The 25,184-nt window shown below is 33.0% G+C and overlaps 1 protein-coding gene, 1 long non-coding RNA gene and 2 pseudogenes across 3 annotated transcripts; 2 read left to right on the top strand and 2 right to left on the bottom strand.

Moving 5' to 3' along the window:
* The first annotated feature begins 2,293 nt into the window (after nucleotides 1-2,293).
* Nucleotides 2,294-8,157, top strand: LOC146900712 (endoglucanase 2-like; annotated as a pseudogene). Its single transcript, XR_015023252.1, has 7 exons — nucleotides 2,294-2,662; nucleotides 2,941-3,224; nucleotides 3,422-3,859; nucleotides 4,534-4,681; nucleotides 4,978-5,144; nucleotides 5,590-5,723; nucleotides 7,825-8,157. The product of XR_015023252.1 is annotated as an endoglucanase 2-like (transcript).
* A 3,810-nt stretch (nucleotides 8,158-11,967) lies between these two features.
* LOC146900713 (F-box/LRR-repeat protein 16-like) lies at nucleotides 11,968-16,768 on the bottom strand (annotated as a pseudogene).
* On the bottom strand, nucleotides 12,707-15,349 carry LOC146900714 (uncharacterized). Its single transcript, XR_015024097.1, has 5 exons — nucleotides 15,054-15,349; nucleotides 14,824-14,924; nucleotides 14,020-14,088; nucleotides 13,819-13,866; nucleotides 12,707-13,230 (listed from the first exon to the last, which is right to left on the bottom strand). It is a non-coding gene; the product is annotated as an uncharacterized LOC146900714 (long non-coding RNA).
* A 3,472-nt stretch (nucleotides 16,769-20,240) lies between the features above and the next one.
* LOC146900715 (polyamine-modulated factor 1-binding protein) lies at nucleotides 20,241-23,581 on the top strand. Its single transcript, XM_085739028.1, has 3 exons — nucleotides 20,241-20,368; nucleotides 20,823-21,691; nucleotides 23,182-23,581. Exons 2-3 carry the CDS (start codon nucleotides 20,826-20,828, stop codon nucleotides 23,354-23,356), a joined length of 1,041 nt encoding a protein of 346 aa, XP_085595154.1. The 5' UTR covers nucleotides 20,241-20,368; nucleotides 20,823-20,825; the 3' UTR covers nucleotides 23,357-23,581.
* The last annotated feature ends 1,603 nt before the right edge of the window (nucleotides 23,582-25,184 follow it).

Genomic DNA, 25,184 nt, shown 5'->3' on the forward strand with positions numbered 1-25,184 from the left:
CTGGTCCACCAACAATCTCCGACACTATTTCCCAACAACGCTAAAATTAAACTCCTTAAAATTTAGTATTTTCGCAAGTATTTTTTTAAGGGGCATGCTAATATGTGCCCTTAAAAACATGTTAAGATTTTCACAAATAGTAAATATTCCTTGATTTTTATTTAAACTTTTTAATAAATAATTGGTAAAATTTTCGGCACACAATTTCTACATTTTTATGTTAACATTTCCCTTTTTTTATTTATAAAAGTTATAAACTATTTTCTTGCTATCATAAAAAGCAATTCTAGATCTCTAATTGAGTGAATGTATACCATGCATGCCACACACAAAAACAAGGAGTGAATAGGTAAGATAGTCCATTATTTGTTGCAAATCGACAAAATCATATTTTAAAATTTTAAATGTCACTCAAAATAGTCTCTTTATTTTATAGTTAAGGGGTCTCTTTAGTTTGGACCAGTCATAGTTTGGGTCCAACTTGGACCAGTGAAATGACCTCCTGCTGTAGGTTTGGATCCGGTTAAATGATATCTTACAAACTGGTAGTTCAAAGCATAGTAGCAAAACTTTATTCTCCATATAATTTAAGTCTAAAAAAAACACGAATTATTTCCCATAATGAAGTATTAACAGAAGGTTGAATAAAGTGGTTGTTAAAGTGGTTGTTGTCTTCCAATTAATATTTTAATATTGTTTAACCTAACGAACCTTCAATTTTTTCCTGATAATGTAGAACTAATATAATATATGTTGAGATTTTGCATTTTAAGAGAAATAATTTTGCAATATCATCACATCTGTGTTCTTGCCCTCATCAAACACTCTCTCGTATGAAGACTAAGCATACGAGAGAGTGAAGAACAAGAAAAAGAGAAGTGTTTGATGAAATTGGAAAGGGCAAGAACACTTTTTATTTCCATCAACATTTTTTTATTAAGTTTTTAGTCCCTATAAATATTCACAGTTTTGTTTTTAGTCCCTACAAAATAAAATCACAATTTTTAGTCCCTGTGACATTTTCCTTAAGCATTTTAGGGACCAAAAGTGTTGATGGAAATTTTTGACAGGGACTAAAATGCTGATAGAAAAATTTTATAGGGACTAAAAATGCTGATGGAAAATTTTATAGGGACTAAAAAGTGCGATTTTATTTTGTAGGGATTAAAAACAAAATTCTGAATATTTATAGGGACCATTTACTTAATTAACCCATAATTTAATAACTATCCTTAAAAAAAACTAATAAAAAAAGAATAAAATAAAATAAATCTACAAATTTTGTTTTTAGTTTTTTACTTGTAAAACGATGAATTTTTTAAAAGGTGTGTATTTATCTCAAATTCTGCAGACCATACTGACCCTGGATTTTTTTCAAACAAACCAAACATTTTGACAAAAAAAAAAACAATGGGACAAAAATAATTCACTACATCAAAGTACATGTAACCATGCAAAAACAATACACCGGCTACACTGGCTGCACAGGTTTCCACCTCTTAATCTAAATTGTTGGATTGCTTTTACAATAAATCTATGGCTCCCATTCTACTGGTCCAAGTTGAACCCAAACTTTAGGTGGTCCAAATTAAAAGAAAACTAGTTGAGAACTATATTTGATATAATACATGAACTGAAGACGTAACCCAAATGCACACTCCACACCATAGGCAAAAACTAATTTATTTATGTACTTCAGATATCTTAGGGACTAATTTGTCAAGTGTTGCACAATTGCCATTGTGGACAAACTTATTTCCGAGGATGCCTAAATTGCATAGGCAAAATCAGTCCAAAAAGAGCTAACATTAATATGAGATCAACGTGCATGATAGAGAGACCATTTGTTATTTTATAATTTCGGTATGTATCGGTAATTTGCAAAGGTAAATGGCTATTTTAACCGATACGGATTAGTTTGTATTCGGTTAAAAAAAGAAGAATCAAACAATATGAAGTTCTGAATAAGAGTATCCAATGACAAAACAACTTGAGACATGACAACAAGCCGTCTTTAGTGAGCATATTTTATTGACAAACTAATGTAACATATTTTATTTTTACGTAATGTGAGCATAAGATGTTAGTTATCTTCAACAGTTGGAGAGTGGTGCTTAAATTTTATCGAACAAATTGCTTTTACATGTAATATTTTATTGACAAACTCAAAAATAAAATCACTAAACCTTAGCATTACTCACATATATTCCTTGTCAAGAAAAATCTTAGCTTCGTTCACATAATAATAATATAATAACTACTTTCGATTCTGTTTTAATCTGTAGAAGTTTCTCAATTAATATAATAACTAGTAACATGACCTCCTCATTTGTCTCACTTTCCACCATTTTCCAATTTCTTGCACCTTCAAATTCAAATCACCATTTATGACTTATCATTTTCAAGTTACTCACTGAGAATCAAATGGAACTAAAGGTTGGTGATGATGGTGAGACAGACAGAAAACAATATGGTAGTGACTTGTTTTGGTGGTTAACAGTTTCCGTCGTAGCAATCCTTGTAGTAGGTGCCGGTGTTTTTACTATACTAACCAACTTTCATCATCATCGCTCTCAATCTCATTCATCTCAACCCTACGACATCGTTCCAAAATATGCCTGTTCTCTTCAATTAGCCCTCCAATTTTTCGACGTCCAAAAATGTAACATAATCTAATCTCGTCTATTCTTAGATACCGTTTAGATTGACTTGCATTAACACTTGTCAAACTCTTTCAGAGAGACATGTTCATAAATAGTTTTCAGGACAGTTTATGAAAACGGCTTTTAACTTGTATGAAAACAGTTTGACTTATCTTTTTTTTATAGAAATCACTTATATCATGAGCGCTTATCCTCTAAGCGTTAAAATTTTATTGAATATACTTTCTGTTATTGAATGAGTATAACAGAAAGTGGTGTATTTTGTTGTATCATGCAGCTGGTAAGGTACAGAATAATAGGGTTTGGTGGAGAGGGGATTCAGGGCTAAGAGATGGGAGTGAAGAGAATTTGGATTTGTCCAAAGGATTGTATGATGCTGGTGATCTTATGAAATTTGGGTTTCCAATGGCTTTCACTGCCACTGTCTTGTCTTGGGCTATTCTTGAATATGGAAATAACATGGATGCAGTGAAGCAGCTAGACTATGCACTAGAATCACTCAAGTGGATCACTGATTATCTTGTTAACGCGCATCCTTTCGCTGACGTCCTTTACATCCAGGTCAACTTTTTATTTCAAGTTTCTGCTTTCAGTCTGTAATTGCTATTGAGAACATAAATAGGGTTTTGATTAAAGGTCCGCGACCGCGTTCTGGGCTTGATATAACAACTTTTGAGGTAGAACATATACTTTTTCCTTGCCATTGTTTTCTTGGATAAATGAAAAACTTTGGGATTTTCTGCTTTTTGTGATTGAAGGTAGGGGATCCTGAGGTGGACCACAATTGCTGGGAAAGGCCTGAAAACATGACTGAGAAAAGGCCACTCACTCAAGTTAACTCATCTTTTCCAGGAACAGAAGTTGCAGCAGAAACAGCAGCTGCACTTGCCGCAGCATCTTTGGTTTTTAAGGAGATTAATCTCACTTATTCTGAGATTCTCCTTGAACATGCTCAGCAACTGTTTATTTTCGCGGATACATACAGAGTTTCCTACAGTGTCAGTATCCCTCAAGTTGGAAAATACTATAACTCATCTGGTTATGGAGATGAACTTTTATGGGCTAGTAGCTGGCTCTATCATGCAACAAAGGATCCATCATACCTAAATTATGTGACAGAGAAGAATGAAAATGAATTTGGTAGTGTAGGAAGTGTATCATGGTTTAGTTGGGATGATAAACATGCTGCAACTCAGGTATGAAGTATGATGCAGTGTATTTATTTTTAATACTTCATTTGGTATTTATTTAACTCTTTTGAGTATAGACTCAGTTCCACTTTTACTCTACTTTGGTGATAATTTGGTGAGATTGAAGAATATTGTAAGAAGTCAAGTAAGGATTTATAGAAAAGGAAATTTGATTTTTCAGATTTTGGGTGAATTACAATGTTTTATTTGATTTGTTCTGAACTGAAGAATATTGAAAAATGATATGAGCAATTTTTTTTTTGTAGATAATTTTCAGGAAAATCAAGTATTGGATTATGTCATATAAATAAATATTGTCAATGGGAGTTGATCGTAACAATTATTAACTATGTAGTACCGACGCTAAAAATTAAAAGTGCATCCGGTGTCCGACACCGATACATGTCATTACATTTGACTATACCATTTTCTTAAATTATTACCAATGTCAACGTGTTTGAGTCAGTGGCATGTTCGTGACTATTTCTATGTCACTGTTTGATAGAATAAAAACTTCCAAGTAACAGATTTGAGCTAAACATAACTTGGAGACAAAAATCACACACTCAAAATGTAACTAAACCTTTATTATATGTTAAAGTTTAGTTCTTGATTAATGAGCTAGGAATATTCATTATTGTGATAAATTTTCTCATGCATTTTGTGTGACATTGAATTAGGTTCTTTTGTCCAGAGTAAACTTCTTTGGTGCTAAAGATATCCCAGATGCAGAGAACCTTGACCTTCAAAAGTACAGAGAAACTTCTGAAATGCTAATGTGCAATCTTCTACCAGATTCACCAACAGCCACAACCAACAGAACCAAAAGTAGGATTCATTTCTTCCCTGTTGCATTTCCATAGCCCACGTGCATTCGTTTTTGTTTGTTAATTCAGAAAGAAAAAAAAAAAAACTTGCTTGCATTTTAAGTCAATTAGGCATGTTAGTTATGAAACATAGACAAGGACATTGGACAGAACACCGACACTTTAACACCGGTAATAATTTGAGAAAATGGAATATAATTGAACGTAATAACACATGTCAAACACCGGACATGTCTTCAACCTAAAATGTCGATGTTATAAAGGTTGTTACTCATACAAACTTTGATTGCAAAACAGGTGGACAGATCTGGGTGGTACCATGGAACTCTTTGCAACATTCGGTGGCTTCTGCATTCTTAGCTGTTCTTTATAGTGATTACATGTTGACATCTCAAACCGAAAATCTATATTGCAGTGGGAAAATGTATAACCGAGTGGATCTCCGTAAATTTGCAATTTCTCAGGTATGCATGTCTATAAAAATGACATCAATCATTTTATATCCTTATGATCAGGTCTGTTTTCAATTAGAATTCAAAATTTCTTCATCAATCAACTCCCACATATTTTTATAAGAGACTTCCTAATGCACCTGTGTGCAAACTTCTAAAAGAAGTATGCAACCATGACTTCGAGGTTTTTTTATGTTTGCGCGTGTTGCCACGTTTGACTGCATTTTTTCACAATATCAAGGATTGTGACTTGATTACGACGTGATGTGATCATGTTTTAAAACCTTTCTAATGTGATTCTCTAAACTCAACATGATTTGACGATACTAGCAACTTGGCTTTATGCTTATGTGATTCTATAAACGCGACATGGTTTAAAGATTACTAACAAGTAAGCTTTATGCTTGAATTGCTCCTAATATTATGTTACTGTGTCGGCAAATTAAAACAATTTCAGGTAGAGTATGTGTTGGGAGAAAATCCAATGAAGATGAGTTTTCTTGTGGGATATGGAAGTAACTACCCTAAATATATACATCATAGAGGATCTTCAATTCCAGTTAATGCTAAAACTAGGTGCAAGGATTAGAGGTGTCAATAGAGCCCCAAATTTCAAAGCCCACTTAAAAAAGCCCCCACCAAGCCCACTAAATTAAAGCCCCTAGTTGAAAAGAATTATTTGGGGCCAAGCCCACTCTAAAATCTATTTATTTGTGGGCCTAATAAAGCCCCATACTATAATTTTTTTCTTAACAGGTTATTACGATCTTATTTTAAAAAACAACTTATTCAAAACAACTTATTTATGCAAAACAACTTATTCGAAACAACTTATTTATACAAAACAGCTTATTTATGCAAAACAACTTATTCGAAACAACTTATTTATACAAAACAACTTATTTGTGCAAAACAGCTTATTCCAAACAACTTATTTATACAAAACAACTTATTTATGCAAAACAGCTTATTCAAAACAACTTATTTATACAAAACAACTTATTTGTGCAAAACAGCTTATTCAAAACAACTTATTTATACAAAACAGCTTATTCAAAACAACTTATTTATGCAAAACAACTTATTTGTGCAAAACAGCTTATTCAAAACAACTTATTTATAGAAAACAACTTATTTATACAAAATAAGTTGTGTTTCGAACAACTTATTTATACAAAATAAGCTGTTTTGCACAAATAAGTTGTTTTGCATAGATATGTTGTTTTGCAGAAATAAGCTGTTTTGAATAAGCTGTTTTTGCATAAATAAGTTGTTTTGCATAAATAAGTTGTTTTGTATAAGCTGTTTTGCATAAATAAGTTGTTTTGTATAAATAAGTTGTTTTGAATAAGCTGTTTTGCATAAATAAGTTGTTTTGCACAAATAAGCTGTTTTGTATAAATAAGTTGTTTCGAATAAGCTGTTTTGCATAGATAAGCTGTTTTGAATAAGCTGTTTTGCACAAATAAGTTGTTTTGTATCAATAAGTTGTTTTGAATAAGCTGTTTTGCACAAATAAGTTGTTTTCTATAAATAAGTTGTTTTGAATAAGCTGTTTTGCACAAATAAGCTGTTTTGTATAAATAAGTTGTTTTGAATAAGCTGTTTTGCATAAATAAGTTGTTTTGAATAAGCTGTTTTGCACAAATAAGGTGTTTTGTATAAATAAGTTGTTTCGAATAAGCTGTTTTGCATAAATAAGCTGTTTTGAATAAGCTGTTTTGCACAAATAAGCTGTTTTGTATAAATAAGTTGTTTTGAATAAGCTGTTTTGCATAAATAAGCTGTTTTGAATAAGCTGTTTTGCACAAATAAGCTGTTTTGTATAAATAAGTTGTTTCGAATAAGCTGTTTTGCATAGATAAGCTGTTTTGAATAAGCTGTTTTGCACAAATAAGTTGTTTTGTATATATAAGTTGTTTTGAATAAGCTGTTTTGCACAAATAAGCTGTTTTGTATAAATAAGTTGTTTTGCATAAATAAGTTGTTTTGAATAAGCTGTTTTGCACAAATAAGTTGTTTTGTATAAATAAGTTGTTTCGAATAAGCTGTTTTGGATAGATAAGCTGTTTTGAATAAGCTGTTTTGCACAAATAAGTTGTTTTGTATCAATAAGTTGTTTTGAATAAGCTGTTTTGCACAAATAAGTTGTTTCCTATAAATAAGTTGTTTTGAATAAGCTGTTTTGCACAAATAAGCTGTTTTGTATAATAAGTTGTTTTCGAATAAGCTGTTTTGCATAAATAAGTTGTTTTGAATAAGCTGTTTTGCACAAATAAGTTGTTTTTTATAAATAAGTTGTTTTGAATAAGCTGTTTTGCACAAATAAGCTGTTTTGTATAAATAAGTTGTTTTGAATAAGCTGTTTTGCACAAATAAGCTGTTTTGTATAAATAAGTTGTTTTGAATAAGCTGTTTTGCACAAATAAGTTGTTTTGTATAAATAAGTTGTTTCGAATAAGCTGTTTTGCATAAATAAGTTGTTTTGAATAAGCTGTTTTGCATAAATAAGCTGTTTTAAAAAAACTTTAAAGGAAAATGTTTATAGAAATTTTGGGGCTTTGAGGCCTTGGGGGCTTTTGATTTGTGGGCTTGCATGAAGGTGGGCCTTTTAATCTTGTGGATTTTTAAGCCCCATTACTATGTGGGCTGGGGCCAAAATTTCAAGGCCACATGATATTGACACCTCTAGCAAGGATGGATTCAAGTGGTATGCATCACCTCAACCAAATCCTAATGTGGCATTTGGAGCTATAGTGGGTGGCCCCTTCTTCAATGAGACATATAATGATTTCAGAAACAACTCAATGCAGGCTGAACCTACCACCTACAGTAATGCACTTTTGGTTGCTCTCCTCTCTAGCTTGGTTGCCAGCTCCTCAGTAGTTTCGTCTTTCTAGAATCCATATATATGTATATGATCCAATTCTGTTGTGGCATGTGTAAATAGTAAAAACTCAGCCGCATTAGCTTTAATTGGCATCAACATCTCCCTGCCTGCCTTCTAGATGAGATGCTATCTTAGTTTTTTTATAATAAGAAGTATCTACTATCAAGCGTCATTTATCAGCGACTAATCGCTGTCAAAAGTTGTTGGGCACACAAGGGTTGATTCTCCCCTCTCAATCCAATTTATTCTATACACAAGAGTCAGGACCAAATCTCTAATCACTTGCAAAAGATGTCTGCGTCTCTTACCACTTGAATGAACGATGTTGGTATCTTCTGCTTAGTTTGAGCAAAAAGAGTGCATGTATAGAGCTTGTATATTATGTTTCATAAAAATGCTTGTCAATAAACTTTTTTGTTTGGAATTATTCTTGTTTTGTTACAGATACTATAATACATCATTATTAGTTATCACATGAATAATGAAACGAACAAATGAATTTAATCGTCACAAAGGCTATATTACGTAAAAAAGAAAAAATTATACCAGTGTACTTTGATAATTGTTTAATAAAAGCGTGTAAGATTTTGAAAAGAAACACATAAGAAACTAATTTGTTTCAATCTAACCAGTGGCGGAGCTACAGCAGGCGATGTGAAGGCATATGCCTGCACTAAAAATCTCATTTTAGTGTTAATTCTGTTATGCCACTACTTGAGTAAAAAAATGCTAAGTGTACTCATTTCAGTGTTAATGCTATTATGCCAACTAAATGCCCACACTACTCCAGTGTAGCACTTGTGTACCATAATGTTATATAACATTGGCCAATTAAAGTGTGCCACGTGACACACCCTTTAAAAAAAATATATCAATAAAGCACTTACAAAGTAACATTAGTATGTGTAACCAAAAAAAAAAGTAACATTAGTATGTGACACACTCTTATTGGTCAATGTTATATAACATTGGTACCTTAATGGTACATAAGTGCTATCCCATTATTCCAATTACATGCTATCTCATTTATTGATAAATTACTCAATTAATCATAATACTCCCTCCGGTCACATATATAAGCAAAAAATGACTTTTTAGGTACATTGAATAATTAATGTATCCAGTCACATTTATGGGTTAGATACATTAATTATTGGATGTACCTAAAAAGTTGTTTTTTGCTTATATATGTGACCAGAGGGAGTATATATTTGACAAAAATACCTTTTTTGATTCTTTAAGTTTAACAACAATATCGGAATAGTCCTTTAAGTTTGTTAAGTTTCAAATAAGTCTTTTAAGTTTTATAAGTTTTTATTAGATTTAAGTTTCAAATAAGTCCTTTAAGTTGTTAATTTAATGCACAAATTTGAAGTTTTTTAAGTTTCAAATAGATCCTTAAAAGGGTAATAAGGACCTATTTAAAACTTAAAAAACTTAAAGGACTATCCTAATATTTTTACCAAACTTAAGAGGTATTTGGCCTATATATTTCTTCTGTAACTATTCATTTGTATTAAAATTTTGTTTTAAATTGAATGATCATAAAATTACTGACCTAGTTGAATGTTACACATATGCCAAATGCACAATTTTGACCTATAATATTTTTAATTGTCTATTAGTAAAAATAAAATAAATTGATATTTTAAAAATATTTATTGAGACAAATCCAACATCTTATATTTTTTTTTTACAAAAATAAACGATATTCATTCATTTAAATTGGTAGAGTACATCGATACAATACAAATCCAAATTCGTTAAAAACAAAAAGGATGAATCTGTGAACAAACTCACAGCATCCATGTTAATAGCATAAAACGGCAGAGAACCTATGCCTACAAATATGACTAATATGACTATTTTCAAGTCTCCGAAATACTCATGTTTCCGGATCTGCAACGTTGACGACGTCAAAGTCATTGTCATTGATCGGATCTGCACTTGCTCAAAGCAAATCTTTCAACCTGAATCAACTAAACACCGCACTAAGACGGGAAATCAAAAACACACCGCACAAAGACGGAAAATCAAAACAAACAGTCATGACGAAATCACAATACAAACGAGAAAAAAAAATATGTGAAATCAATTATTCAATTAGGATGGAAGGAAAAACAACTCGAAGGGGTGATTTTTGGGTCAAAATTGAACCTAAATCACCCCTTTGACAAGAAGAAGAAGAAGAAGAGGAAGAAGAAGAAGAAGAAAGGGGTGACGGCTAGGGTTTGAGAAGAAGAGAAGAGAGAAAATCGAGAAGGAGAGAAGAAACTTGATGATTTAGACTTGTAAATCCAACATCTTATATGCTTACCATTTTTTTAGGAAACCTTATATGCTACTATTTATCTTTACATATTAGTAGAAAAAGTTATGTGAATAATGTCTATATCAAACATGTTCAATCATTTTGGGATGGAGGGAGTACTTTCAATAATAATTGTATTTATTCTCAAGTCAATAACTTTCCCTATATATTTACGAAAATATAAATATATCAAGGGTCATGTTAACTTGTGCCCTAAGGGCACAAGTTAAGAAACTAAAAATGGAATTAAAAAGTAACTTTTGCATTGAAAAGACAAAATTTCAAACTTTTAATATATTGAATGCACAATTTCCAAGAAAAAATTTCTATGTTTAGTTTCTAAACTTGTGCCCCAAGGGCACAAGTTAACATTTCCCATATATCAATATCAATACTTGATAAACATAATTTTGTAAAAGTATTATTATTTCTCTTTCATTCATATACTATTGTAAGGTGCTATTTTGCTTTCAGTTTAGAAAATCTCAAATACTATTAATTTTTTTTTGGTAAAATATTATTTTTTAATATTACAATATATGAATATATATTGCCCCCACAATCTAAAATTTCTGGCTCCGCCACTGAATCTAACAGTATCCTTCCTCCTAAGTAACCTTTCACCAACAATCCACCGCCATAACCATCATGGAAAAACCTCCAACCAGCATCCAAAACATCATAATTCCATGGCTTTGCCTTCAAACTCACTCAGAAAAGCTTCAAATCTCTGATCCAAAACAAACAACAACCTCAAAAAGAACCTTCTCAGATGCACTCAATAATGTTTGTGACATTCCGGTTTCACAGCTACCTCAGCCAGTAACCAAAAGACTCCCCGTATTGATCAATATGTTGAAAAGGTTGACACAACAAAAAAACTTGATCAATGGAGGAAAATAGTTCAAAAACCAGTAGCATCCGCCACCAATAGCAGAAACACTTTTACTTTTTAAGGCTTCAGTTATGAGCAGCGAGCGACAGAAATTTGAGTAACTGAACAAGCTTGTCTAAACTAAGCCATAACTATATCGTATATATTCAGGAAGGAAAAAAAATAATCAAGCTGCATGTATATCCCGAGGGGATTTTTTTTTACTCACGTGAGCGTCCAACTGAATAAAAGACACGAGAGATAGAAATTAAACAACGTGACTGGCGTAAAACATGCATAGAACCAGTCAGGGTCCTTTAAAACATTTCTTCTTAACCAAACCAGCACCTAAGAGTTAAGACAGCCATTTCAGATTTCTCACCATCAAATACAAAACATTAAGGATCAATAAACTATGTAAGCAAGTTTAATAATCAAACATATTAGAAAGTGATATCTATATTTTTCTCATCCACAAAATTAACATTCTGCAAATGTGAATGCTCATGCTCACTGTCAACATCATCGTTTCTTGTGACAGTGGAAATAATTTGTTACCTGAATCTCTTTTGTTCATATCTTCGCTTTATCTGCTCTTTAATAGTTACAGAGCAAGGAACAAGGATTTATACTATAAATGCATCCAGAGTTACCAGGAAAAAAATCAACATAACTCGGGAAATTCACGAAGAAACTCAACACTAAAAAGAGTCAAATAACACCAAACTGTTTGCATTGCTTTGTATATTATATAAAAAAAAAACTCACAATTAGACAATTATAACGCAGTGAGCAAATACACAATACGAAATAAATTAATTTCTCAGAAAGTAAATCTGAAAACAAAAAATGTCTTAAGTTTAAAATTCATAAGAGCACTTTCAAAATACTAGGAAACAAGGCATCCATGACGCAAGAAGAGTTTCCTTTTTTCGTCACTGAAATCATAACGAGGTGGAGCAGTTATTTTTCTCAATGATGACCTTGAAAATACCATTTTATCAACAATATCAGCGTGCACTTTATTACAACCCCTTAAATTGATCTCCCTCAGTTGTATACAGTTTTTCATCACATGCTTCACCCCATTCTCTGTGACATATTTACAAGACTCACTACAAAAAAACACGTTATTTGCGGCGGTTAAAATTCGTATATAGCGGCGGTTTTAACCGCCACTATTAACCACAATGGCGGTTCTAAAAAATGCCGGAATTTTTCCTGCCACAAAGAATAAAACGGCAGTTTTACACAAGCCGCCATGGAGACTGCCGTAATGCACATTGAATATTTCGGCGGCTAAAATTTTGATGAAAACGGCAGTTTTAACCGCCGCAATAGTCCATTTTATTTTTTAAAAAATAGCGCATAGTGGCAGTTTGAACTGCCGTAATGGTCATTATTTTACAAATTTTATTTGCACATACTGGCAGTTTGAAACGCCATAATGGTCATTTTATTTAATAAAAAAAAAACTGAAAAAATGCATGGAAATAACAATCACTATTACTGATATAAATAATTTTTTATACATAAATTGTAATTTTACAGTGTCACATATATTAATTGGCATAACATAGACTTATCCTATTTGATAGTGTGGTGCCTATATAATTGTTATTCCTTCTTCAGCTAGAATTATAGTCACCACTAATTGGTGTTTGGAGCACACTATTACCAAAGACTCAATTGGTCACTCCACCTTAAAAATCTATCATGGCTCATGAACAACTAGGAGTTCTAACTGCTCTTGATGCAGCCAAAACACAATGGTACCATTTCACAGCCATCATAATTGCTGGTATGGAATTCTTCACAGATGCATATGACCTTTTCTGCATACCAAATGTTACCAAGTTACTTGGAAGAATATATTACACACACCCAGATGATGCACTCAAGCCTGGGACTTTGCCACAAATTATATTAGTGTGTATATGTTGTTGGTGATACTATGAGCCCTTGCCCTGTGTTCATCAAGCAGATATAAATCACACACCAAGCCTTACATAAAACGAAAATCCTGCATAATTAGAACACATTAGCCCCCACGCAAATGCTATAGCAGAGACAGAAAAAACAAAGTAACAACAATATAGAATGCTATAACACATCCAATGTCTCCAATGATTTTTAGCATCATGCTACATTAAAACGATCATACCAGCTCCAAGTTACATAGTAAAAACAGATATGAACAAATCTCATTTTCATAACAAATTGCCACTTCAATGATTTCTAGCCCTGATATAGAATATAGCACAATCCAATATATTTAGTATTCAATATTAGCTCTCTTTTTAGTTTTTACGTAGACTTATATTACCATGTATAATTCCTTAAAAACCATAGGATATGCCTCCCTGGATTGTTTTCCCTAAGAGGTTATTTACCCCTACCTCTTTTTCAATATGAACTCTAGACATTTACTACTAAAGAGACATATATTCAAATCATAAACAAAAGGATGTCTATTCATGTAACAGGCACTTGGATAATACCATGGTTTCTAATTGTGTTTGTTTGTAGTACTGTAGTGAAAATAACACAAATGTATTTAAAATTTGACATCACAAAAACTTGTCTAAAATTTAACCATGCCAGAAATTACCAAAAGATCAGTCAGTTCCTGGTAGCGTTTCTCTAACTCCGTATGCTCCTGTTACAAGAACATGATGTTTAGCACAAGCAGTGTAAATTTGGGATCTTTATGGACTCAACTCATAAACTTGTAGGAGTTTACTTAGTACAAAATAATGTTAAAAACATCTATGATCATGAATATTTATAAAGAAACATCAAACATTATTACCTGACGTGAATAATGTTCAGCATCCCTCTTCATAGCAGCCATTTCAACTGTCAACTTTTGTAGTTCAGCCTGAAATGTTGAAACAAAGATTAATAACAAGGACAAACTACAGCAAAGTTGAAACTGGGAATATCTTGCTTACCACAGAACATAATTCATCCGCTTGCATACAACAATTTACCAATTTAACCAAGTTAATTCAGATCGTAGGGTCAACAAGGGCAGACAAAGGCCACAAGAATATGTGCTTGCAAACAAAGTCACCATTTTCCCATCACACACATCAATATTAACTTATATTAAAATCGCAAACTTGCAACTCTTACCACTAAATTAAAATCAAAACAGATATGACTATATCAAAATCACAAAACTTGTCCTAAAAACCACATAATCAAAAATCTATATTAAAATCAAGACAAGATTAAGTATTTTGATAAATTCTCTTCAGTGAAACAAACGTGAATTACTTATAGCATCAAATATCACTTTCCATTCTTATCCACCGTCTTTGCCAACCTAATCGAAATTCAAAGAAAATAGCATAATAAAACTCAAATCATCATTCAAATTTCATAACCATAATTAAGAACAGTAACACTAGATAACAAAACTCACAATCATAACAAATTTATTCCTATGACTTTCCTTATTGAACCTCTCTCAGAACTCAGACCAAAAAATCAGCAAAAATAAACAAGCAACTCAAATTATAATCAAATCGAACTTCACCACAACCAATTGGTTAGTAAAAGAGAAATGATAACACTTATCATTCAAACAATATTTATCACTGAAACTTACATGAAAACAAAGAAAGCAGTCGAAGGTCTCTCTGGATTGTTTGGGTCCTTAGCAGCTTTTCATGACAGATTCGTGCCAGCATTAAAGCCCTTGCCTTGAAGCTATAAAAAAAAGTAAAATAAAAGAAAATCAAACACGCTATCACAAATTCAGATCTAAAATCAAACACGCTATCACAAATTCAGATCTAACAAATAAGTCGATGAAAATCATGAAACTGAATCCCTTACAATCAGAATAAGAAACTACCAGGTTATCGGCGAGTTTGCTTTTTGTATCTAAGAGAGAATCGGTGAGGGAAAAGAGAAAGGGTTTTAATAGACAAAAATCAGCGGCGGTAGGTGGTTGGATCTGTGAACAGAGAAAGAGGTCAAGGTTAGAGAAAACGGTGGAGAGGTTGATTGTTTGAGAGATGAAAGGGTTTGTGAGAAGGGGGAGTGAGCGTTGAGGGTTTGTTCAGAGAGAGAAGAAATTGTCAATTTGGAGGGTTTATGAAAAATTTAGGGTAAAAACAATAATAATAAAGAATTAATTCAAGAAAAAAAGGAGGGAAGAAAAGGGAGGGATAATTTCACTAAAACAAGGGAAGAGGGAAAGTAAAATGTTAAAGTTTGAATACAAAAATGATTTTGAGAATACCAGCGGCTACAACTGCCAGGATGCCCATTATGAATTGTTAAATACAATTTTGTCTATAGGGGCGGGTAAAACTGCCGCAATATACCGTGCATAGCGGCGTTTTTTAAAACTGCCACAATGTACTGTTTATAGTGGCGGTTTTTGGAACTGCCATAATAGAACCGCCGCTATTTACCAGTTTTTTTGTAGTGACTGCAGTAACAGTTGCAAAAGCCCACTACAACTCTTTGAGATTACATAGAGTGTTTCATCATCAACCCTTGTATATGACAAGTTTAACACCTCCAGATTGGGAACTTCGAAGTTAATTCCATTCAGCTTCACATGAAAACAGCCGGTGAAATTCAAATGCCTAATCTCAGAGCATCTTAAAACTTGACAAATACCTTCTTCAGATATGTTATGGCAAGACCTCAAATCAAGCATTTGCAAATTAGGGAAAACGGAAGCAAGCATTTTGATGTTATCATATGTTAACCATGAATTGCAAGTAATTTCAAGAAACTTTAATTGAGGGCTTACATCACAGTCTTCCGATTTGAAAATCAAACCGGAAAAGGTGAAAGACCTCAAAGTTGATCTCTCACGGAGCGAATTAGCAATACCAGCGTTGGTTATTCCAGGACAATCAAGTATGACGACCTCTTCAAGAAGCTTCCAATTGTTGAACAAGTGGAAAAGCGATTGATCGTTAATATAGTGATGACTTGTGAGATTAACCTTCCGGAGTTTAGAAAGTGTCGTTGAAAGAGCCTCTACTCCATTGCGTAAGCTTTTATAATTCTCTAACATTATGGAATTAGAGAGGTCAAGTTCTTCGAGCATAGGGAAACAATCGGCGATGAGGAACAAGTCGGTGCCATTGAAAGAATAAATGCAAGAACAAGTTAGAGAGGTCAAAGTTGTAATGTTTTGGGAGAAAGCTTGTATCCCATTCACAGGTATGGTAAGTTTGTTGGAGAGATCAAGTGATGTGAGGTTCAATGGGAAACGAGAGATTTGGCAAAGAAGGGCGTCTATGTCACCGTTAAAATACTTGAGGTTAAGGGAGGTGAGTTTGGTAAACCTTTGGAAGAGGCAAGGGAGAGAAGGGATGGGGGTTGAACTCCGGATGGTTAAAGAGAATCGGAGACGGTTGGTGATGGAGAGGAATTGTTTAGAGACGCGGGAGAGTGAATTCAAGTAGAATGAATTTAAGGAGCAATCATGCTTGGTTTCGCCATAGGAATTTGAAGATAGATTCCAAACAATCGTCAGCTAAGTAAAAATCTGTATCAAGCCTCCTTCTTCTTGTCTGTGTTTCCATTGTAGACTTCTAGTACGAGTTCCTGCCGTGATCGTCACACAATTCCCAAAGGTGGGTAGGTTTGACCGTTTGAGGTACTAGGGTTTTTTATGCGCTCACTGCTTGTTTTGTTAAGGGTTTGAGTTATTAGGTTAGAATAGGAGAATTATTATAGATTTGTGAAAGTTGGGTTTTATAGAAAATTGAGACATAAGCTTCGGCAAGTCAGGAAGTTTAATGTACCTTGCTCCAACATAGCATAAACTAGCTATAGCTTCATTCATTTCGGGAGGAACTTACATGAACAATGAAACTTCATATACAAAATTCTACAATAATGTTTTTTACTTTTGTTACAAGTTACAACTAAGGTCTAAGTTAGTCTTTGATCATAACATTCACTTAAAAATATAAAAACTTGATTACCAAAACAACAGTAAAAAATTCATTGAACAAAGTGGGGTCAACCAGCAGGGTTGCATAATTGATTCCCTTATTTATTGGGCCTGAGTCGGTTCAATTAAATCAGAGATCCTACTTAAATATTAAAAATAATCCCTACTTAAAAAACAATTTTTGTAAGAGTCATTCTCTATTTAAATTTTAAGTAACATCAATAACATGAAAATTTGTCATCCTTAAAAATTAAGTAAAAATAAGTTTGTACAGAGTAACTAAGTAACTGGGATTTAAAGATGTTGTTACAAAGAGCTGGCATCACAACGCTAATTATTATGTGGATCCTCAGTTAGAGGTGTGTGCAGGTGAATTGCGTGTTGTCGATGGTAAAATGAAATCAATTTCCTCCCACATTGAATACTATCAACATAGCGCTTATTCCAAAAGGGCAGCAACAGGGCGCAAGAGTAACAATAATGACACACTCAAATTGGATATAAGTAAAACATATGATAGAATTGATTGGGTGCATCTAAAGGAAGTTATGTTGAAATTGGGTTTTGCGCTAAAATGGGTTTGGTGGATTATTATGTGTATTAAATTTGTGGACTATTCTCTTATCATCAATAACAATCTAGTTGGTCTAATTATCTTGGGGAGGGGGCTTAGCCAGGGAGATCCATTATCTCTATACCTATTTATTCTGTGTCGAAGGGATGTATGCACTTATTAGACAAGCTGAGAGAAAGGGTTATTTACATGTCATACATATTCGTGTTAATGCACTAGCAATGTCACATCTTTTATTCGTCAATGACTGTTTTTTATTTTCCACGAAAACTGAATCTGAAGCGCATATTATGAAAAATATATTGACGACATATTAAGCAGCATCAGGGCAAGCAGTAAGTCTACTAATTAAAGTCAGAAATTTATTATAGTATATCGGTCGTACAATCAATGCACAACTCCATTATGCAAATTCTTGGTGTTCAAGCAGTCCTAGGAATAGGCAAATATTTAGGGTTGCCGTCTATGATTGGAAGAAGCATACAAGCAACAATTGGGTATATTAAGGACCAAATCTGACAAAGAATTAATTCATGGAGCAACAAATGTTTTATTAAAGGCGGGGCGTGAGGTAATGATAAAGTATGTTTTACAAGTTATTCCGTCGTATGTAATGAGCGTTTTTCTTCTTCCAAAAACTTTGATTGACGTTGTTGAAAAGATGATGAATGCATTCCGGTGGGGGCATGGTGGAGCAACAAATAGGGGTATCCATTGGATATCATGGGAGAAATTATCGGTTCACAAGATTTTTGGTGGTATGAGCTTCAAGGACCTCGCCTCTTTTAACGCCGCAATGTTAGGTAAGAAAGCTTGGAAATTTAATATTGATGAGAACTGTTTTGTGTCGCAATTATTTAAGGCTTGTTAATTTCCAAGAACGAATTTCTTTAGGTTGAAAATAGGTACAAGCCCAAGTTATGTATGGCGAAGCAATTTTATTGTCAAGGATGTCGTGAAAAGTGGTGCAAGGTGGAGTATTGGTGCATGTTCACGTATACCCGCTGATAGACCAACCTTGGTTAGGCTCAAGTTGGAGCATGTCGTCCACTCAAAAATGTAATGCACAATCCGCTCCATATGTGTCGGTTAGCTAATTGACCGGACATAAAAAAAAAGGTGGAAATGTCATCTAATTTCTCATTTATTTGACTTGTACACCACAAATTTGATTGTGATCATACTCTGTTATTTCATAAAGTTACTACGGATACATTGGTATTGCAAGGCGGGAAAAATGGTTGGTTTTTTTGTCTACGGTGCTTACTTATTAGAGATGCAACCCATTTAAGGAGGTCGGAGAATTGAGATCATATATGGAAAATCAAGTCGTTGCCAAAGGTGAAAAATTTGGTTTTAAGGGTATGTCGTGATTGCTTTCCCACACGTGTACGATTGAACAGTCGAGGCGTTACATGTCCTTCTGCATGTTTCATGTGTAGTGAAGCTAGTGAAGATACATCAAAAAGTAAACAAATATTTGTGATACATTATAAAACACAGATAAATATTTATCATTGATAAGTATAATAAACACAAGATAAATATTTATCAATGATACATAAAAAATGATGGGTAAATATATGTCATTGATACATAAAAAAGATTGGGCAAATAATTGTCGCTGATAAATATTAAAAAAATCATTGAACAAATACTTGTTTTTCATAAATATAAAAAAAACAACAAATTTCTGAACCAAAAAGTCAAATCACCTTAAAATTTGTAAAAGTTAATCATAAGAATTTTGTGTACATATTTAAAACGAAACTATGATGATCATAATCATCTTACTAAATTACGTTGAAAGTGCCTAGTTATTCTACCACAAACAAGTATTTTGTTATTTGTGTTGTTTAATTTCAACCATACCAGTTAAACTATATCTTACGTTTGTATAAATAATTAAATATATACATAAGTGATTGAGTTCAAATGGTCAATAATTTTCACCAAATAATAAATAAGAACATGAGTTTGATTCTTGACCAGACTTTACTTACTTTACTATTGAACTTCGAATTACTAAGACTCTTTTCTCTAAAAATCGAAGAGTGAACACAAAAAATAATTTAATTAAATATATTATTTATTCAACATTTTAATTTGTTAATACTTAATATAATAACAATATCTAAATTTGAGCAATAATATGGACATTTACCTAGTTTCATGTAAAAAAGAAGAAAATTTGATTGGGATTAATTAAAAAAAATGTTCTTAGATAAGAGATTTGATAGATTTATCAAGATATAATAGTTATTCTGATCTCTGATGCGATAATATATAAACTAAATGATTATTATGACAATATATATTAAAGGACTATTATGACATCATTAACAAAATATTTTTACATAAAAGATTATGTTGACTAGTGTAATGGTGAGAGATCATTTTGAAACTTTGACATATTGAGGGACTATCGTGGTCATTCGATATCATCCGCACTTACTTTTATGAATTAAAAAGATGAAAAAGACACTCAAGAATAAAGCAAAGAGTTGGTGATCTGATATGGATTAGTTCGTGTTGTTGTAATGTTTCTTTTACTTTACTCGAGGGAAAGATAGGCACGCTCATCTTGCTACTGTACAACCACGATCCACCCTTCATCATCGTCTTCTTCTTCTTCTTCTTCACCCTTCTCAGGTTCTCTCTCTCTCTCTCTACCCCTTTGATTTCATTCTTCTATATTCTCTTTACTTTTCTTCTCTTTAAGACTTCAATTTTATCTTTTAATTTTCCAGATCGGTTTAAACTTCATTTTTTGGGGGGGAATTTCACATCTTAATTTTCTACCCACTGATTGTTTTACTTCATTTATCTCTAAATTACTTTACTTTGAACTCTATATTCCCAAATTCTATAATAAAGTATATAAGATTAATTTGTTCTTATGAATTTTGCTTTCATTTTAGTTTATTTTAATATTAATATATTGTTATTATTGATTGCTCTTTGATGGGGGTTTACTTTGGATTTCTAGTTGCAACAGGATTGTTTAGGGTTTATGCAAATTGAAAACATTGGTATTATATTTTTATATTGATGCATATGTTTTAGGATTAAGTTGAATTTGTTGATCGTATTCAACATTGAACAGGAAATGGCGGCGGGTGAAGATATTGCAATGTCGGGTTTGAAGTCTAAGTCTTTGTCGGGTCAATCTTGTGATACGTGGAAGGAAGGGATGGAAAGAAACCAATCTCAAGTTGATGTATTGCAAGAAAAGGTTAATGAGATCAAGGCGAGTATACAGGGTTCGGAGGAAGACTCAAAAAAGGAATTAGAGGTTTTGTGGAGAAGAGTCAAGACTACTGCTACGTTGCTGAACTACTTAAAGTCGAAAGCTAGAATCATGGCTATTCCACATTTAGCTCATACGTCGTGTGGAATCAAAAAGTTGGATGGGGTAGGGGTTGTTGACAAAGACGGGGTTCCGTTATCGGATTGGTCTACGAATGTTGATCTTTCTTCTTTTGATGAAGAAGATGCAGAATCTTGGATAGGAATTAGCCGTCATCAAGGTTTGTTAGACGAACAGGATGCTGTTTATATAGGTGAGATACTGAACTCTGTTCAGATGGTCACTGATGTGATGGAAGCTCTTGTGAAAAGGGTTTTATTGGCGGAATCGGAAACTGCACTTGAAAAGGAAAAAGTGAGTTTAGGTCAGGAAAAAATTATGCTAAAGTCTGCTCAGTTAGAGAACATGTCTATGAAATTAGAGGAGATGGAGCGTTTTGCTTCGGGTACAAATAGTATTTTGAACGATATGCGGCAAAGAGTTGCGGATTTGATGGAAGAAACAACTAGACAGAGAGAGCGAGCTGCTGAAAATGAAGAAGAGCTTAGTCGAGTGAAACAGGAATTTGTTTCTCTCAAGTCATATGTTAGTAGTCTAATCACAGTGAGGGAAACTTTACTATCCTCAGAAAAGCAATTCCAAACTATTGAGAAGCTGTTTGAACGGTAAATATATATTTCATTTGACATGTTATATGCAAGTGTCTTGACTATTATCTGGTATTCGAGCTGCTTTGATTTTTCGTTTGACCTAGTCGTGGTGGTATACTTCCTGCATAATTTCATGCTAAATTTAATTTTCTCTATTATGAGTTTTCTTGATGATAGGAACTGATTTATAATAGCAAAACAAAAAGAAATGAACGACTAGCATAAGTTCACAACCATGCCAAACAGGTCCTTAATTCTGAAGTTTAATTTTCTTCATTATGGCTGAGTTAACAACAATGCTTATACATCCTTTGATTAATTTAAGGGAATGTCCTCCTTTCTTAGCACTTCTATGAAGAGTAACTCTTATCTATCCAATTTGTTTAGGTTGGTTTCTAAATCACCAATAACATAGATCATCCTAATAAATTATTTGTTTTGTGCAAGAATATCGCCTTGTTGAAAGTTGCCATGTTCACGATGTCTTTTGGTGTCTACTTTCCTAAGTTTTTTGCTTTGGGTATAGTTTTAATGTATGTGTTTTTCCTGTCACTCTCTCCACACAATAGCAAGTGAAAAGTATGGAATTTTAAATTACACGTTAATTTGGATAGTTTTTGTTCGATTGATATCATTTTTAAAGCCATAATTTGGATGGCTTTGAAAATGATATTTTTGTTTTTTATCATCGTAAAAGCTGGCTTAGAATATGCTTTTGGAAGCGTCTATCCTTGTTCAGGCTACCTTTTCCCAGATAATTTTATAGAAAATTGGGTATTATGGGATGCTCAAGTACCACATCGAGTAGTATGAGATGCTCACTAGAGTATTAAGAGACTGTTTGAGAGGGTTTATAGGAACAACTTATGACATGTTCACAAGATGTTTTCAGCTTATTTTTATGAGCTTTCTAGGCTTATGAAAACAACTTATAAGCTATAGCCTATATGAAAACAATTTGACCTCGTTTTATCTTTTGTTAAAGATAAAATAACTTATAAGCTATAACCTATAAGCTTATGAACCCATTTGGGTTGGCCTGGTGGTATTGACTTGGGACCTCGGAGTATGCTCCTCCTCAAGGTCTTAGGTTCGTTTCTCCCCGGAGCTAATTTGGGTGGGCTAGTTTAGCTTCTTAAAAAAAAAAAAAAAATAGTGTATACATAAGCAATTATATGATAGGTGCTTATATTACAAGCGTTTAATTAAGTTGTTTCTCCAAATAGGATCTTAAGTGATTTGGTTCTTACTCTTTGATAGTTAACTTTTAAGGGAGGGCTCCCCAAGTACTTAGATGCCCATCGTAATTATACTCCTATATCATTGTGTTTGTTGGGTTTTTCTTGGGTGGGGACTGGGGGTGGTGGGCATGTTTTGTGTTTCTGTTCATATATGCTTAGTGGTGTTTAGTTTTAATTGCAGTGTTCACATAGAAGGTTCATTTTTTCTTCTAGACTAAATTATATGCGCCTTACTGCATGATTTTTATTTTCTTGGGAGCACAGGCTAGTTGGAAAGACTACTCAATTGGAGGGTGAGAAAATGCAGAAAGAGGCTGAAGTTCAGAAACTTATGGAAGAGAATGTGAAGCTGAGTACTTTGCTTGACAAGAAAGAAGCTCAACTTCTGGCATTGAATGAACAATGTAAGATGATGGCTTTGAGCGCTTCAAACATGTAAATGCTGTTTGTACTCTACAGAACTTGTTTGAGGTCGTCTAGTCCTGAAAAAAAGCATCATTGGAGAGCTCCATAAACATCATGAATGCCTTTTTTTTCATTTTCTGGTGTCATTTCTCGATGCCTTTTCAGAATTGAATCCGGGAAATATTTTTCCCTGGAATGTAAACTTGGTGTGCTTTCATTCATGAGAAAAACAAAATATAAAATGTCTCTTCACTGTAAACTGGATCATTAAACCTCACATCACGAATAATCCATCAGATGCTAGAGATAAGCCAATGATTTATACTGAGAAATCCTTGGTGCTCTTTTAGCAAAAGAAGGAAGAGTTTAATGACCTTGCACTAACAATGTAAAAAGTATTTGTACATGCATCCGAAAAATATCTTTTACACAGTTGGTGCATAGTCATTAAACTCATAAGTGTTTTGATATGCACTGAAATGTGTTTCACTTCAGTCATGTCGTTAAAATATTTTTGAAGATGTATTAATGCCTCGCAAAATTGAGATGATTTAGATTTTTTAATTTTGACAGAGATATGATTTAGACTTTGTGCTTATAATATCATTAAGATTACTCATTATGTTGAATCTGAACAAGGGTTTTGCTAACGAGTGGCATAAGGTTTTATTTGGGAGTTTGGAGGGAGGGGAAGGAAAGACTTTCGGGGGCAAAAATATGAGGGAAAATTGAGAAATCTTTCACATTTTTTGAAATAGTATTTTTTTAGAGAGTGATAAATTAATACTTATGATTAATATATTTTTAATTTTAAGAATATAATAACAACATATATTAAATTTGAAGAATTCATATAAACCCTCTTAAACCCCCACCCCACCCCCCAAAACCCTCATCCGATACAATTTTTTAGTTCCCCTAAATGAGGAGAGTTTTATATTTTGAAGAAAAATAAGCCCCCTAAATCCTCTCCTCCCAATGTCCCCTATTTAATTCCACTTCCTCCCTTTTTTTAAACCCCCCCTCACTTTCCTTCCAAACTCGCAAACAGAGCCTAAAGGTACTCTTTAAGAATCCTTAGGGCACTCGTTACCATTTTCCTTTAAACATTCATAGCTATCTCGGGTTTTTATTTCAATTATATTTTAATAATGTTGTTACAAGTGACATATATACTCAGAGGTTTTAATAATGTTGTTACAAGTGACATATATACTCAGAGGTAACAAGAAAATTTTCCTCTGTTCTAGGAAAACCTAGAGTTTCCCTCACTGATTTCGGGCCATTTATCTGTTTTCTTACCCTGTAACACATTAAAACCCTAGAGTCGTTACTTCCACACCTCTGTTTGCAAGATGGTTGCCTCATGTAAAATAGCCTAAAACACAAACCTGCGGTGGGGAAAATATGAAACAAACAGGTTTACATAACAATGATTTTATTTTTGATACTTATGTTATACTAATATGTTTGGCTGGTTATAGGTTTACATAACAATGATTTTATTTTTGATACTTATGTTATACTAATATGTTTGGCTGGTTATAGGAGTTGATTTTGATTGGCCCTGACTTAGATTTACTTCAAAATTCAGTTGGTGATGGTAAAAGTTACTAGACTTCACACTGCACACATGGATATCATAATAATACTCATTTATTATGTTTTATATTTATAATTTCAAATGTTATATGTTTAGTTTTTTTCTAACGACAAAATTTATTAATAATCAAGTCCCTGCATAAGATGAGCATAGACCAACAAGACATAAACAATAAAGTAAAGAACGTCGTATATAGGCAGAACACCAAAAAGAGAATCCTTACACCACGTACATCATAAACATCAACAAAGACACGACT

Source organism: Medicago sativa, chromosome 8 (genome assembly GCF_051527215.1).
Source record: "Medicago sativa cultivar Bolivia chromosome 8, Bolivia_mono, whole genome shotgun sequence".
Taxonomy (NCBI): Eukaryota; Viridiplantae; Streptophyta; class Magnoliopsida; order Fabales; family Fabaceae; genus Medicago; species Medicago sativa.